The sequence below is a fragment of the Parasteatoda tepidariorum genome, chromosome 3 (assembly GCF_982258835.1).
Source record: "Parasteatoda tepidariorum strain Cologne lab strain chromosome 3, Ptep-v5.0, whole genome shotgun sequence".
NCBI classification, from domain to species: Eukaryota; Metazoa; Arthropoda; class Arachnida; order Araneae; family Theridiidae; genus Parasteatoda; species Parasteatoda tepidariorum.
In genome coordinates, this window is record NC_141757.1 from 5,008,603 (window position 1) to 5,024,909 (window position 16,307).

The following is a 16,307-nucleotide window of genomic DNA, read 5'->3' on the forward strand; positions in this document are numbered from 1 at the left end:
TGTTTTGTTAGTGTTGTGGATTGTGGCAACATTGGTTGCGATGACAACTAAAAATAATGGAATGCAAGAGTTGCAGAAAAGCAATAAATAAAAATCTTTTGTAAAAATGTCTGGACATAGAATACCATTATATTAAATCCAAACAACATAATCGATACAATTAATATTGGCCTGTCTTGCTCTCAATAACAGTAGCACAGAATAAATTTAGAAAGTTATTGAATTAAAGCTCTAAAGGAGTAAATAAAAAATCAATTTTCTTTTATCGGAGTGATTAAACACTAGTCGATGCAAAAAAATAATAAGTTTTGAATCACTTCCATGGAAACGTGAAAAAATGACTCATTTCCAGGGTTGGCAGGTTTTTGACATGTGAGTGTTTGACGGTTTAAACCGTCACGTCAAAAACCTCACTGTCGAAAATTTCAAAAACCTATAATCAATATGTGAAATTTAATTAATACATAAAATTTATGTATTTTTTATAAAGGATAGTGTTTCTTAATATGTTCTAGAAAAAATAAATTTAAAATTTTGAAGAAACACTTATATTTTGAATAGTAACCAAAATCTTGTACTTTTGAAAGCTCACATCTTTTGTAATATTATGTTTTCATTTTCATGTGTCATTGAAAATCTGCAGTGATATTATAACCAAATTTAGTGTATAGTATATATTATACTAAAAATTAGACATTTTTAAAGATAAACATTAGCAGTTTTGTACATTAGACATCTTTTAAAGAAAAATCTTTTTAATATTCTTTTAAATCTTCTTAATAATCTTTTTAACATAAGACAATACAAAAATAAGTGCTTTCTGTTAAATACACAGAGTAGTTAGTGTCGATTTACAGTATATTCAGCCTATTCATTTACTATGCTGAAAATTTAGTTTATCCAAATACTTGTGAATTTCATTTTGCTGAATACTATATAGTTTTGTTGAATATCTAAATATTCAGCTGTTGAATAATTACGTCTTGCTTTCAAGATATGCATTATTTGTATTCTTAATACAAGTGGAGAAAAAAAAATTAAGAGATAAAAATTGTTTTAAAATGATAAGTGTAATAATAAATAAATATAATAAACTACACTTGTATCAAGTTTGTATTTATACAACATAACTTGTAAGTTCCTCATAAATATTAGTTATATGTTCCTTATATGTCAAAAATGCATAGTAATAAACTTTTAATTTTCTTAAATATCAACAAAAAAAAAATAATTTTTTTTCAAAATATAATATTTAAACAATTTTTGTGCAAAATTTTTCTGCACATGCATTTGAATATAAATTTCTAAGATTTTAAATCTGTTATTTTACCTTAATTTTAATTAAAAAATATTTTAAAACCTGCTGATTACCTATAGTATAATTAAATTTCAATATAATGCATGGCAACTGTTGATAGTTTTGAAGTTTATATATTTTCTTGGCAAACTTCAGTTTTTGACGGTTTAAACCAGTATTCTACCCTTGTCATGTCAAAAACCGCTTTTTGACGTCAAAAACCCAACCCTGCTCATTTCATTTGCTCACTGTTCCGTTGACTGAGATTGTTTGTTTATGTTTTGCTTTCAAAAATGAATTGTTTTATTGGTCTTCGTAGTTCCTGTTTCCGTAGTTAATGTATTGTTAAATTGAGAAATGACTCATAAATTATGGCAGATGCTAAATTTTTTTAATAGAAAGGCGAAGTTTTATTTCGTAAACAGTCAAAGTATAATTTTTTATTGAAATTTTAATCGAAAAGTAGAAAATCTGCAGAAGAAGCTCAACATTTGGTAATTTAAATGATGCTTATGCTGATGAAAATCCATATTAAATTATTCCCATATGCATACATAGTACTTTGATAACAATGTATTCTATTTAAAATTTTGACATTAGGAATGATACAAATTCATCCTATGTGTGGAACATACTTATCTTTTTTTGAAATTGTCCCCACAATTATAACAATATTGGTTTAGAAATATTTTGCATACAGAAATAGTGACATACTCTCTCATACGATATTAAATTTGTTAACTGAAATTTTTTTTAAATACGAATTGCAAAGGGGAGAATTTTCTTTTTTGAGGACAATCTAAAGTAAAAATATCAATAGTATTGATGATACAATTAAACTTTCAAGAATATTTAGATAAGTCAACCATCAACAACTAGTAAATAGTTTTGATTCTGAAAGAAAAAGTTGGAATTTATTTTTGATTGATCTGATCTATTAATTTAAATCAGGCGTTCATGTCCTTGTTCACTTACAAACTTAAAATGAATGAAAAGTGAAGCTTATATTGATTGCTAACTGTATTTACAATTTGACTAAATTGTCTTCTCTATGCTTTTGATCCTAAGAAAAAGCGCAATTCTGTTTTTTCTTTTTCCAGATGATTTCTGTATAAGGTACCTGTACCTATGTTTGTTGATTTCTGGGCATTATCCTGCAAGAAATAATGATAATAAAAAAATAATGCTATAGAAGGGCTTCTAAGGCAAGCTTTCAAATGTTTTATTTATTTTTTAAGAATATTTTTGCTAGTTTGAAATCCTTTTGGGAAGCTGGCAGTTCTAGGTGGTGTGAACAGGTATCACTACGAAAATATGTCTGAATAGGTATACTATTCAGATTTTACAGAATGAAACCAGCATCACAAAACATATTTTATTATTAATTAAAATGTGTGCAGAACTTTCGAAATTAAAGTAGCGAAACACAAAATTAAATTAGTTATTTTTTATTCTGAAATATGATTTACATAAACCCCCTTTATTTCTCATTTTTTTGGACAGGAATAACAGTACTGTGACTAGATTTAATTTCAAACCCTAACTTTTTATGAGTTAAATTAGTAAAGGAATTTATATTTGAAAAGTGAGAAAAGACACTCATCTTCCATATTGATATATTTTTATTTTATTGGTCAAATGCAATTTTTGTTTCTACATAAAAATAACAAAACCACATCTAACTCAAAATTTTAACTTTACAACTGAAATAATAACTTACATAAAACATTCATTTATTAAAAAACTTTTTAGAACTTATTATTTAAAAATTTTTATTGCCTAATATTTAACAAAAATAAAATATACTTTGTTTATATAGTTTAAAAAGTTCTTTTCAAATCTGATTAACTGCCAGAAGTTATATATGAATTGATACAATGTTCATACATTAAATTTTAACACAGAATATTTATTACTTCTACTATGGTGTCTGATTTCTTCTATCCCAATACTGGTGGGGAAGAGAGTCATATTTACCAACTTGCTCAGTGTCTTATTAAAAAAGGTCACAAAGTCATTGTAATTACTCATGCCTATGGAAATCGTAAAGGAATAAGATATTTAACCAATGGATTAAAAGTAGTTTAGAAGTAATTTTTGAATTTTACATATTATTAAAATAATATTATTAATATCATTTTAATAATAATATTTTAATATTCTTAATAATATTAATAAAATGCATAACAACTTTTGTAATTTTTCCCTCAGGCACAGCAATTTCAAACTTTTTTGTTGTTGCAAATTCTTAAGAAATGTGGTATATTGTCTAGTTTTAATTATTCATCAGAGGAGGTTTCCTTTTTTTAAATTAAATAGATTGCGAATAATTTATTATGCGTCTGAATTTATTTTAATAGTTTTAGCATTTTATATGTTTGTGTAGCTTTAAAATTATATTTTTATTCTTTTTTTTTTAAATTGATGTCAGTTTCAATTTTGGTTCCCTATTAATTTTTGGATTTCAAACTTTGTTTTTCAGCTTGAATTCATATTCAGCACTATATGCTATACATTTTTGCTTGTAGTATATTATTTATAACTCTTTTTTAGTTAACAAATTCACTTGCAAAGTAATTTTGATTCTCTTGCAAGTTATTGGTTGCTCCCAACTCAAAATTTTCTGTTTTACCTTCAACAACTTAAAATTTTTTTAAATTAATTTAAATAATCTGTAACTGAAAAAATCTTTAATAGTTTAAATAAAGTTAGTTTAATGCCAGGAAAAAAAAAATTTTTTTTTGCAATTTTAAGTGTATTATATTGAATTTAAATTTGCTTAGTTTTCTATATTAATAATCACCGTACATTTCACACCAAAAATATAAAGTTTTAATATTATTTTAAAAATTCATTTTTGTTTATTATATTATTTTAAAAATTTATATAAATCTTAGGAGAGTTTTCCTTAATTTAAAGTTAACAGTGCATTTTTTTTATTTAAAAAAAAAAAAAAAAAAACAATTGGTAGAGTGCGAAATAAAAAAAATGTTCTGTAAACTTTCAATTTTTTAATTGAAATATTCAATTATCAATCCCTTTATCAATTTATGTTATTGTTTATTTGTAATTGTTTTGAAACATAACAAATAAATTGCTGTAACTTGCATTCTAAATATAATCAGCTTTTATTTTTTTCAAAAGTAATTATGTACTTATAGATACTTAATTCAATTATTAATTGCACACATTGTTTCACATTTTTTTTAGGTTTATTATATGCCTGTATGGGTGGTGTACAATCAGTGCACACTACTGACATTATTTACCACCTTCCCTGTCATCCGTTTTATCCTTGTTAGAGAAAAAATTTCTATTGTACATGGACATTCAGTAAGATACTTTTTTTTTCTCCTTACTTTTGCTGTAAAGGATCCTCAAAAAATTGTGTAAAAAATTCCTAAAATTGTATGATTTGCCAACTTTGTTGCCAAATTCCAAAAAATTAATAAATTAACCATCACTAAAGGTACTAATGCTTATCATTTATTTATTTACCTTGGCTCTAGTGTAGGGTCTGGAAACCCTTGAATTGTACAATTTTTTCTAAAACCCTGTTTTTGGTTACCATGATATTCTTTGCTTTTATTGACATCTCTTTTAGGTTACCACAATTGTTTTTTCATTACCAGATTGGTTCTTGGTTTATTTTCATGAATATTAATTTAATTAATTTTCATATATATATTAATTTAAATTTTAAAATTCATTTTTCTTTTATCATTAGTTACTCGCTTGTTAGAGTCAGACCCCTTGGGTTAGAAAAAATGTCTATTGTACAATTTTGATGAATCCCTGTTTCTGATTATATCTATTAATTTTTGACTCCCTCCTTGGCATCAAAAAAGTTGCCAAAATACCCCCCATTGTAAACTATTGCTTTAATATTTTTAACTAATGTTTATGTTTCAAAGTATTATACTAAAATAACACATTCTAAGAAATGAAAATTATTATGCAATAGTATTGCAGTTTATTTATTTAAAGATATCTAATCATCAATTAAGGTATACGAAGAAATATCGATAATAGTAAATGAATTAAGCTACAATGCTATAATAACAGCAAGAGCAGATCTACTATTTCAATGTAGCATAACCAAATGCAACCAAGCCAATATGATAGAACTACCTTTTTTTGAAAATAATAATAGTTATAAAAAACATAGTTGTCATAATTACAATTAGGGTATGCAAGTCATCAGCTTACCTTGGAATTTGAGTAAAATATGTGTGATTAAAAAAATGTTGTTTATTGGAACACCTTTAATTAAAAAAACAATGCAAAAGGAAAACAAATTTTGTTATTTACCTATAAGTTGAAAAATTTAGACAGAATAATTTCAATAATTTATATTTTTGTTTTCCTTTCAAGTTTTTCTGTTTTTCTTATTAAATAAGACAATTTTCTTTTACAGTTTTGATGTTTAAAAATATAAAATATTTAAAATTTTTTTAATTTATGTTAATTTTTTTCAGGCATTTTCTGTGTTAGCACATGAAGCAATGCTTCACGCTAAGACAATGGGACTAAAAGGAGTTTTTACAGATCATTCCCTATTTGGGTTTGCAGATGCCAGTGCCATAATCACAAATAAACTTCTCCAAATGACTTTGAGTGTCTGTAATCATGTGATATGTATGTCTCATACTGGGTATGCTATATTTAGATATTTTTTAATTACTATATACTAGATATAGTTTAATTTTTCTTTACGATTATAAAATGTGTATTGTTTATTAATATCTTTTTAAGGTATTCTCATGTTTTTTTGTTAAATTATGACATTAATTTATCGTAATAACTCCTCTCATTGTTATGCAATGAGGTCGTAACACACATGTATGTTGTTCTGGTACATCTTGGGAAACAGGCCACCATTTTGGAATCTGAGTATTATTTCTTTTTCTTTTTTAATTATGAATTTCTTTCTTTGGAGAATCAAGTTTTTATACTCTTAGCAGCATGTTACTCGAAGTTCTATTACCATACCTGCCAATTCTCCTGTTTTTTAACCCCTTAACTGCCGAGTAAAATCTACGTGATTCACTCCCCAGTGCCACCGTTTTTCGTTCAAGTGCACCTTCTTACGCGGTGTTTTGGTGGGGTTAAATGATGCACGCTTTGCAATTTAAAAACAGTTTACTTTTACAAGACAAGAAAAAGGAAAGAAAGAAAATACAAAATTTAAATTAAATAATAAAAATACAATAAAAAAGATGCTAAAACTTAGCTGTTGTATGATAAATCCTTAAACATGGTTGGACACATAAACCAACACCACATTCATCGCACTGATAGCGGGATTCACGATGAATTTTTTTTCTTGAACAAACAGCACATTTTCGCGATGCATTTTTATTTGAAGACGTTGATGGAAAGAATAAAAAGCACCAAATACATACGGAAAACAAAAGCGAAAAAAGAATAAACCCGACCTTACTCAAATAAATACACACAAGCGATTAATATGATATCACTTTTCCATAACATCCTTTTCCCATTCCGAAATTAGTAATGCATTCGCAAAGCAAACACTTTCAAGGCCATTTTACTGCATTCTGAAGTAAGGGGTGTAGTTCTATTTATAGCAGCGCAATGCAAAGCATCGTACTTCAGGAAAGCGTATATATACGCCTGCGGCAGTTAACGCATCGTCTGGCCGAGACGTATATATACGCCCGCGGCAGTTAAGGGGTTAACAAAGACTCCTGCATTTTACGACTACCACCTGTTTGCCTGTATATTCTCAAATTTCTCCATATTTGTTGAAAAAGTTGTATGCAGTATGCTGAGTGTTAATATTTTAAGTACCTTTTACGGTCAGGCTACCCTTGGGATTTTTTCGTGGTTTTTCCTTTCCATGTAACGCAATTGCGGGTTAGTTCTATCAAAATGTCCTCCACAATATAAAATTTCTTCCACTACTGGATTGATCCAGGAGTTTCCTTGTCTTCTGGATTGGGTTCAAAATTACAAGGCAACAGAGTTGAACACTAGTATCCATAAACCAAAAATTGGGTCGGCTGTTTAACAATGGTTATAAAATAGTTTAAGTAATTATAAATAATGGTTTAAAAGAATCTTCTTTAGATTAAGATTTACATACATATTTTTTAATTCGCTAAATGTAAGTGCTTATGTTATTTCCACTTTTGAATTTCTCTTTTTGACTTAAATGATTATACATGATATAGTAAAACAGTAAAATCTCAGTTATTTTTTTTTTACAATGTTGGCAGGTATGTATTACCTTATCAGATATATGTATGCTGATTGAGAATGGCAAGTTTCTGAGAATATATATGTAAACAGATAAAATGGCCGAGTAGAAAGAATGGCAGAGTAAAGAAGAGCATTTGTTTTCACATATATGTCTTTTAAAATTTTATTTTCTCTGTACCAAACTTAATTTTTTAGCACTTTTTTTCTGACTGAAAATAACTTTAGATTGGGTGCTTGAAAATTGATGCAAATTTTTTAAAAAAGTTATCTTGTTCAAAAAAATTAAATAGAATTAAGAAAAATTATTAAAGTTTTTTTTTAAATTTTTTTTTTTAACAAATTGGCAAAATGTTTCACTTAAATGGATATAATTTGAACAAATGAATCGTTTCCAGTTTTTGCATATGTTTTATGAACCTGAACGAAACATTAATGGAGTAATTTTTTAAGTATTAAGTAGTCTGATGACATGCTTTACATTGAAAAAATAGAATCACAAAAGTTGAAGTTCTTTTATTAGTTTTAATATCCTATTTTATTCTTATTCATCCTATAACACTTTATGTTTATTCATTACTGTAAGTGTCAGTTTGTTTTAATTTACATTAAAACAAACTGACACTTACAATAATGAAAGAGTAATAGTTCCCATTTTCATAATTCCAGTGGCTGAAATACCAGAAAACAAAAACACAAATAATGTTTGCACAGATTTATGCAATTCGATTTTGTTTAGTGTATATCCTTTAGCTTTTATAATTATTACTCATATATTTAAATAGAAAATTTTAAAGAAGAAAATAATGAAAAATGTATTAATGAAATCGAAACTGACGTGGTCAGGGGGTACCAGTTCCGGAAGTCATAAAAACACAAAACCTTTTCTATCGAGAGAGCATGACAAATGTCTGAAATTTGCTCTTTCTGTACCTCGAAGGTTTTGCAAAAAGTCCAGAAAGAGAGAAAAAGAGAATAAAAAAACAAAATACAAAAGTAAACTGAGTTGCCCCAGTTAAGCTTTTCTACTAACAAATGGCAACAACTTTCTTGCTTACGTTTTTTTTCTTCTTTCTGCTCATAAAATGGAGGCGTAGTTTGTTAGTGAATTTCTGTTTGGTTAAGGTTTTTCAGAAAGTAGTGTGCTGTTTTGGTTTAACTATGGAATATTTTTAAGCAGGTTTTTTAAACATTGTTTTCCTTTTGTAATTAGTTTATATATTTTACTTTTTTATTTTGTCTCTGTATTCTCTCCTCCTGGACTTTTTGCAAAATCTTTGGAATACAGTGAGAGCAAAGTTTAAACATTTGAAGTGCTCTCTCTTAAGAAAAGGTTTTGTGTTTTTTTTTTTTTTTTTCGGAGCTGTTACCCCCCTGACCACGTCATCTCCGGACGTCCTTATTATATTTTTCATTCTTTTCTTCTTTAAAATGTTCTATAGGTTTCAATTTTCTTATGGAATTTTTACTGCTTTTCTTTGGAACTGTAGTATTTATCTGCTTTATACATGATTTTCTTATTTTATTACCATAAATTTAAAGTTTTTTTGTTTATTACACGCCATTTTAAAAAATTTATTTTGATTTCATAATTGCTGTTTTTACTTTTAAAGTTTATTTTTTAAAATGTACTTATTTTAATTAGGAAAGAAAATACTGCTCTTAGAGCAAATGTTTGTCCAAATACAATATCAGTTATACCAAATGCAGTGGATACAACGATCTTCAAGCCAGATTTCTTGCCAAAGCTAAAGTCGAGAAGTAAAGTAATTTATGCCAACATGTTCACCTTATTTTTTCTGTAAAATTTCATTTGTATTCCTTTTAGCTTTTGTTTTCTCATGGCACTGATGTCCCCAAGTTAAAATATAGGCTCTCTCATATCTTAACTATATATAAGAGCCTGTGGCAGAATCTTGGGGACACAGTGACATTGTCGCAGAATACTTCAGAGCTCTTGCAGAAAGAATTTTTATTTGGGAAGCAAAGAAGTTTGATTTTTTTATCTGCAGAATTTTTGGAAAGATTTTTTTTCTGCAGAGCTCTTTTTCTTCCTTTTCTGCAGATTTATTTTTAAAAAATGCATTTTTTTTTTTTTTACTTTGCTTTGAGAATGAAAAAAATTCTCAATGACTGATTGATATTATTAAAAGTAATTTCCAAGTCGATAAAATTTTAAAAAGTAAACTACACAAAAAAATTTTTGTTACAGGACAATATCGCCAATGATATCAGAATATCTATTCTTTACAATGTATATCAAAAGAAAAATTCTTGCATTTATGATTAAAAAAATTATATGCTGTTCTATTCTGTTCATAAGGCTTTTTAAAAAACTTTTTTTTGTAAACAGGAAATGCTTCTGTTACTTGAAATTAGTAATATCTATCTATCTATCTATCTATATATATATATATATATATATATATATATATATATATATATATATATATATATATATATATATATATATATATATAACAAACAACAGTTAAAAAAAATAATTAAATTTTATTTGAAAAACTGGGGGGGGGGGACGGAAAAAATTAAACTTATTGTTTTTTTTAACTTTCTTCATGTTTTCTTGTATTTATGTATATGTATATATATCTATATATATATATATATATATATATATATATATATATATATATAGACATAGACAAACTCTGCATTAGGATTGTAACTCCACCTTGCCAGACTTTCATTATCACTACTCAAATCCTGTTTTTGGTCTGATCACCTGATATTGTCTGAATCCTTCCAATTTTACTGGGTATTCAATGTCTGTTAACTCTCATTTATGTTCAACACAATTATATTCATAACCATTCATTCATATTCCTAATTTGATTCATATTCATTCATCAGTTCGATGTATTCAAAAAAATAATTGTAGTTTTGAGAATCCATGTATTCCACCAGTTTCATAATAATCAAGCTTAAATAACTGGTTTAGATACAACACATATTTAACAGGGTGCATAGTGTTTTTAAAAAGTAATTAAAGGTGCTTATTTTTGATTTACGTTTTTTAAAAGCCCTTAAAGGTACTTTTTTTAATCATGGTTTGTAAAAAGGGCTTAATTCTCTATCTTTTAAAAATAGATTTTTCATTGCTGTATTAATTCTCGTTCTAAATTACAAAAAAATCATGATTTTCACTATTTTCTCTGCAATATTTATCAGCAACTAGTTATTTTACCATGATTATTTAAAGTTTTTGAAAATGTTTTTGAATTTTATTAATTTTATGTTTATAAATGAAGAACTTTAAACGATAGAAGAAAATTTTTTTTTATTACTGCACAGATCCTAATTATGATTTTTTTTTTGGAAAGTGATTAAAAATATTTTTGGAGTACTTAAGAGATGTTTATTTTTTGTTTAAAAATCAGGCTACGCACACTAAAAAAAATATATATATAGATATTTATTAATAATGCAAAATTGTTTAATATTTATGTTATTATAAAGTTTCATATTAATAATTTCATTGTACAAGTAATCTTATGTTCTAAAATGAATATTAATTTATTTTAGTTACAATCGTTGTCATCAGTAGACTTGTTTATAGAAAAGGAATAGATCTACTTGCAGAAGTGATTCCACAAATTTGTTCCAGATACCCCGATGTAGATTTTATAATTCGTATGTGCTTTAAATGTATTTTTCCCTTTAAGTTCATAAGATATTTAAATTATTTAATTATCTTATATTTAAATTATTCGATATTTAAATACCAGTCTTAATGGATATTGCATATTGAGTTATAATGTAACATTTTGTTGAATATTTTAAAACAGGAGGATTCACAACTTATGGCTGGCTGGCAAAAGTGGCCCAAGAGACCTTACTAACTTGACCCTTGATCTGCCTCAAATATTAGTAAAAATATGAAAGAAAAAAATATCTTTAAAATATTTTTCAGCCATGCTCTAGAGCAGGGTTTCTTAACCTGTGGTTTATGGACCCCTAAGGGGTCCATGAGTCATATTTTGGGGGTCCACTGACTACTCCTATTTTTTAAAATGTTTGGAAGCCTACCCATTGCTTGTAAAGTGAGCTATGGTAGCTATAATTCCATTTGCTACAGTGAATACTACATTTGCTACAGTTATTAGCGAAGCGTGATTTTCCACACTTGTGACAATAAAATCAAAATATCAAAATCGATTGAATGTTGAACATGATATGCGCGTTGCTTTGTCGAATACCATCCCCCAATCCAATTTATTAATTAAGGAGAAGCAGCAGCAACCTTCACATTAAAAATTTTGTATACTATTAAAATAATAAAATTAAATGTTTTTTAATAATTGATGTTTTTTGCAATAATTTTTTTCACAGGGGGTGGTCCGTGACTTCTTAAAAAATTTTAAAAGGGGTCCATTATACCAAAAAGGTTAAGAAAGACTGCTCTAGAGAAACAGTTATATAATTTTATCGAAAGTAACAGTTATGATTACTAATGTAGTTCAGTTTGTTTTTTTTTATATTTCTGATCGTAACTATTTTGTTTTGCAAATTTTGTTAATGGCTATGGGTTCAGGAATCTTTTTCAGTTTTCAGCCTCTAATTTGAAATAATAATCAAAAACCAAAAAAAAAAAATAAGAAAGGATGAGTAATAAATATTACATTATAACTATCTTTAAATTAAGGAGAAGACATATATTTTGTAGGTTAAAAATTCCTTTATTAATTTTATTTACCAACTTTTATTAGTCTTATGCTGTTGACAATCAAATAACTATTCATACAGTTGAAAACTGGATCTCATACCACATGATTTATTTGACCAATGAGAATGCATGAACCAATCATACTTTTCATCTGATTTTTATGTATACAATAGTTATTTTATCCTAGGTGTCTACTCATATCCCCACATTATTCAATAATTTCAATGAATTTTGTCATGTCATCAAATTTGATTTAAATACTTGCTATTAGTAAAAATCTTTACAATGTTTGTTTTGCTAAAACTCTTCCTAAGCAAGTAGTGTGTACTTCAACTGTTTTTTGACAAAATTCAAACCTTGAAAATGTCTAAAACCATTCTTTAAAATGCCCCAAACCATACAATTCTGATTTACAAGGATGCAAATAACATTATTGCAACTGTATTTGTAATTTACGATATTTTTGTTTTCTTAAAGTAAGTTATTTTACATTTTTTAAATATATTTTGAGGAAAAATTATAGCACGTTCCCTTAATTGTGTACAACAGTAGGATATGAAACATTTACAATGAACTTAATGTCGATGAAGCAGGGCGTTAAATTTTATAGCCAAATGTAGTGAAACCATTGGTCACATCCATGACAAATATGTCCTAACTTTTTATTGTATTTTATTGTTGAGATTTTGGTTTTAAATTAGTTTTGGAGAACAAATGCTTACCATCAAAGTATTGTAAACTGGAGTTATGTATCAACCCATTTTTGTCCAAATGGGCGTAAGCGCACCATTTCATTAAATATTTTTTATTAACATTGTGACATATATTTTTCACTAATTTTATTTTTCTACTATTGTCAAGGGCTCTTAAGACACCCAAAATTTAATATTCAGTTGGAGTACACACTTTCTGTTGAGAAATTTTTTAACTATTCAAGTTTTTTTAAACTTAAAATCGTTATTGACGAAAAAAATTTTTTTGAACATTTATAATTATTCCTTTTAAGATTTGTCATTATGTTTTATGATGGATTAAAGTTGAAAGTCAGTTAATAAGAAAAATATAAAATTAATTTCATAAAAGGAAACAAGCGTTCACCGAAATGGTTTGTTCATTGATTTGGTGAATGGTGCTCATACGCACCATTTTATTTCTTGAATAAAATATAATTTTTATACACGAAATTTTGTTTCTTAATGAATGTAATGTAACCATATTTGAATGAAAATAATTCATTTTATAAAATTTATATACTTGGCTTAAAATGAGTTGAACTATTTTATGTAAAATCATCAGTATCAAAGTGCGTCTGTAATTAGAGAAATAAAATGTTCTAAACTGGAGCAGAAACTTTGATACAACTAAGTTTTTTTTTTTTTTTGAATTATTACAGGTGGGGATGGTCCTAAGAGAATAGTTTTAGAAGAAGTTCGAGAACGTTGCCAACTGCAAGAAAGAGTGACTCTTCTTGGAGCCGTAAAGCATGAAAATGTCCGAGATGTAAATATGTTCTTCCGTTTATCTCACAAAGACTTTTATTATAGTTATTCTTTAATGTTATAGTTTTTTAATTATGGTTTATAATTTAATTTTTGATTAAAATAAGTTATATGCTCATTTCAGTCAAAATATTAAATTATTTTATTCTACATGTAATGTTCAAATTATGACAAATGTAACTTGATTCTGATTGGTGGTTTGTTTCTAGAGTGGTTTATGTGCATTAAGGTAGTCACATTTGTTAGCAAAACTTTAAATGCATTTTGCAAATGTATGTTTTTTTTTCTTTTGCAAGATTAAATTCGATGCGATAGATGCAATATTCGATTTTTGTTAAACTTTTTTGTTATTTTGCCTGGTATGGTACACATTCTAACTTAGGTTTACTTTTTTAATTGTTGATTTTATTATTTCTATAAGAAATTTTTTTGATTAAAAAGTCTCTAAAATTTCAATTTTGAAAGTAAAAGTTAAATTTTTTGATTGAAAATTTTGTTGAAAAATTTTTAAAAAATAAAGGTTTCAAAAAAATTACATTGCATTGCTGAAAAATTACATATTCAAGAGAATGAACCATAGCATATTTTTTGCACCCGCTCTATGATTTTTTTTACCATATTTGACACTTCATAGTACGTAAGTCGAATTACTGATTTTCTGTGCATTAAAACTCTATAACATACGTATGACATTTTTTGATAAGAATTATAATTTTCGTAATGCTGTTATGCGAAAACTGTAACTCTAATTTTTTTTATGCTGTTACGTAAAATCTGTTAGACTACTTTCTATTTTGCCATATATTGGTTTCTAAAAATTGCTCCTATCTTTTCAAAATTTTAAATCTTTATATACTAATCTCAAATAGCATTATCAATTTTGAGTTATGTTTTTTATGACTGCGAAATGAATTTAAAAAAATAGTAATCTCTGTTTAGGTTCTTGTGAAGGGTGATATCTACCTGAATGCATCACTTACAGAAGCATTTTGTTTTGCAATTTCAGAAGCAGCTTGTTGTGGGTATTTAATATTTTACTGCTAATATAATTTTTTTTTATATATTATACCCTTTGTAGAGTTAAATATTTTAGTAATGTTATGTTAAAATATTTTTGAGATTTATTTATACAAAGAAATTCCTTTAGCTTATTACGTTGATTTATAAGATCAGTTTCTTTATGAAAAGGTGGTGGGGATTTTCAAAATTTAACCTGCAGCAAAGAATTGGCCATAAATGTGATTTTCTGTGCATACAGAATTTCTAAATTCTTTGTTTATAACTGTAAATAAATTTGTTGAGAAACAATCAAATAAACAAATACAGAACACACAAGAGAAAAATAGCTCCTGTGTATTAAACTTTCTTCTTGACCTCACTCTAACCTTAACTGTTATCCACATTTATGTAAACAAAGCACTTCATTATAGTTTGTATATGATAAGAATTCCCCCTGCCACAAAGTCTGAGGCCGTTTGCTGCTATGGAAACAAGAATATTGCATTTCACGGAGGGCAGATTCTCTTTTCTCTGGGGCTAACACAATAGACGGAAGAAAAAGATTCCCTTTCTCTCTTGCCAACTCGAGCAAAAACTTGTCTTAAACAGTGACCCTACTTGAAATAATTATACCTCATTTCCATAGCCACTGGCACGGGTCCAGACAAATGGCTAGGGGAGTTCTTACTTTAGACAAACTATAGTATATATATATTTTTTTGTAGTTATCATCTGATAACTGAACAAAACATCTATATAATTATTTCTCTTACATTGCACCAAATATATGGGTATTTCTCTAGCTAAATTGGCAACATTGTAGTCCTTTATAGTGGTTCATTTTGTTAGGTTGTAATGATTTAAGTAGTGTTAAATATAATTAGTTATATGTTAAGCATTTGTTTAAATTAATTTTGTTATGTAGTCTCAAGTTATAGTTTAGGTTAGTTATACGCTTAGTATTTATTCAGAATAATTTCGTATTTTTATAGAAATAAAAACTTAGTTACGCAGTAATTATTTAGATTTATTTTTTATCCTTTTTGAAATAGCAGCAGAAATTTTAAACATATGGTGCTATTGGACAGCATACTGTCATATCAAGTATTGGTGACGAAGCTTGCTTTTCAAGCAATAGCATGTATATATGTTATACCAGAAAGTTATGGTTCGCTTGGTTCGTAAAGCAGTAGTAAAGCACATAAAAGAGATTTTGGGATGAGTTTTCTTTCGTATCTCACGACAGAGATGGAAATAATTTTAATACTTTTGCTGCCTATTGTATGGAAATGTCCTGAACTTATACTTATGGGTGTTTGTGTTATTTTATGGCTGCCAGACAGATTCTAAATTATTATTAAAATTCAACGCATATCATGAAATTCAACTAGGTTGCCACTACACTTAGAAAAAGGAAAACCTGGAAAATACAGGAATTTAAAAATCACCAAAATATACAGGGAAAATGGAAGGAATTTTTGAGCTTTTCTTTACAAACTGGAAAAATACAGGGAATTCGTTTTTTATTTTTGTCTTTTAAAAAAATGGTGACCATTCAAAGTGCAATCTCTGGAATCTTTAGTGAAGATATTTCAGCTATTTTAAC

General features: G+C 27.0%; 1 protein-coding gene across 20 annotated transcripts in view; it reads left to right on the forward strand.

The window, feature by feature from the left end:
• LOC107456840 (phosphatidylinositol N-acetylglucosaminyltransferase subunit A) overlaps positions 1–16,307 on the forward strand; it is a 223,531-nt gene that overhangs the window by 198,127 nt on the left and 9,097 nt on the right. For 2 of the 20 annotated variants that reach the window (XR_015432370.1, XM_087158642.1), the window contains exons 1-7: positions 2,522–3,376; positions 4,508–4,630; positions 5,776–5,951; positions 9,165–9,280; positions 11,063–11,170; positions 13,597–13,703; positions 14,642–14,724. Coding sequence is in view for 13 of the 20 variants with exons in the window: in XM_087158642.1 (XP_087014768.1) it covers positions 3,221–3,376; positions 4,508–4,630; positions 5,776–5,951; positions 9,165–9,280; positions 11,063–11,170; positions 13,597–13,703; positions 14,642–14,724 (869 nt within the window). In the remaining 7 variants the exon portion in view is untranslated. The other 18 variants (XR_015432367.1, XR_015432369.1, XM_087158645.1 and 15 more) reach the window with 17 other exon arrangements.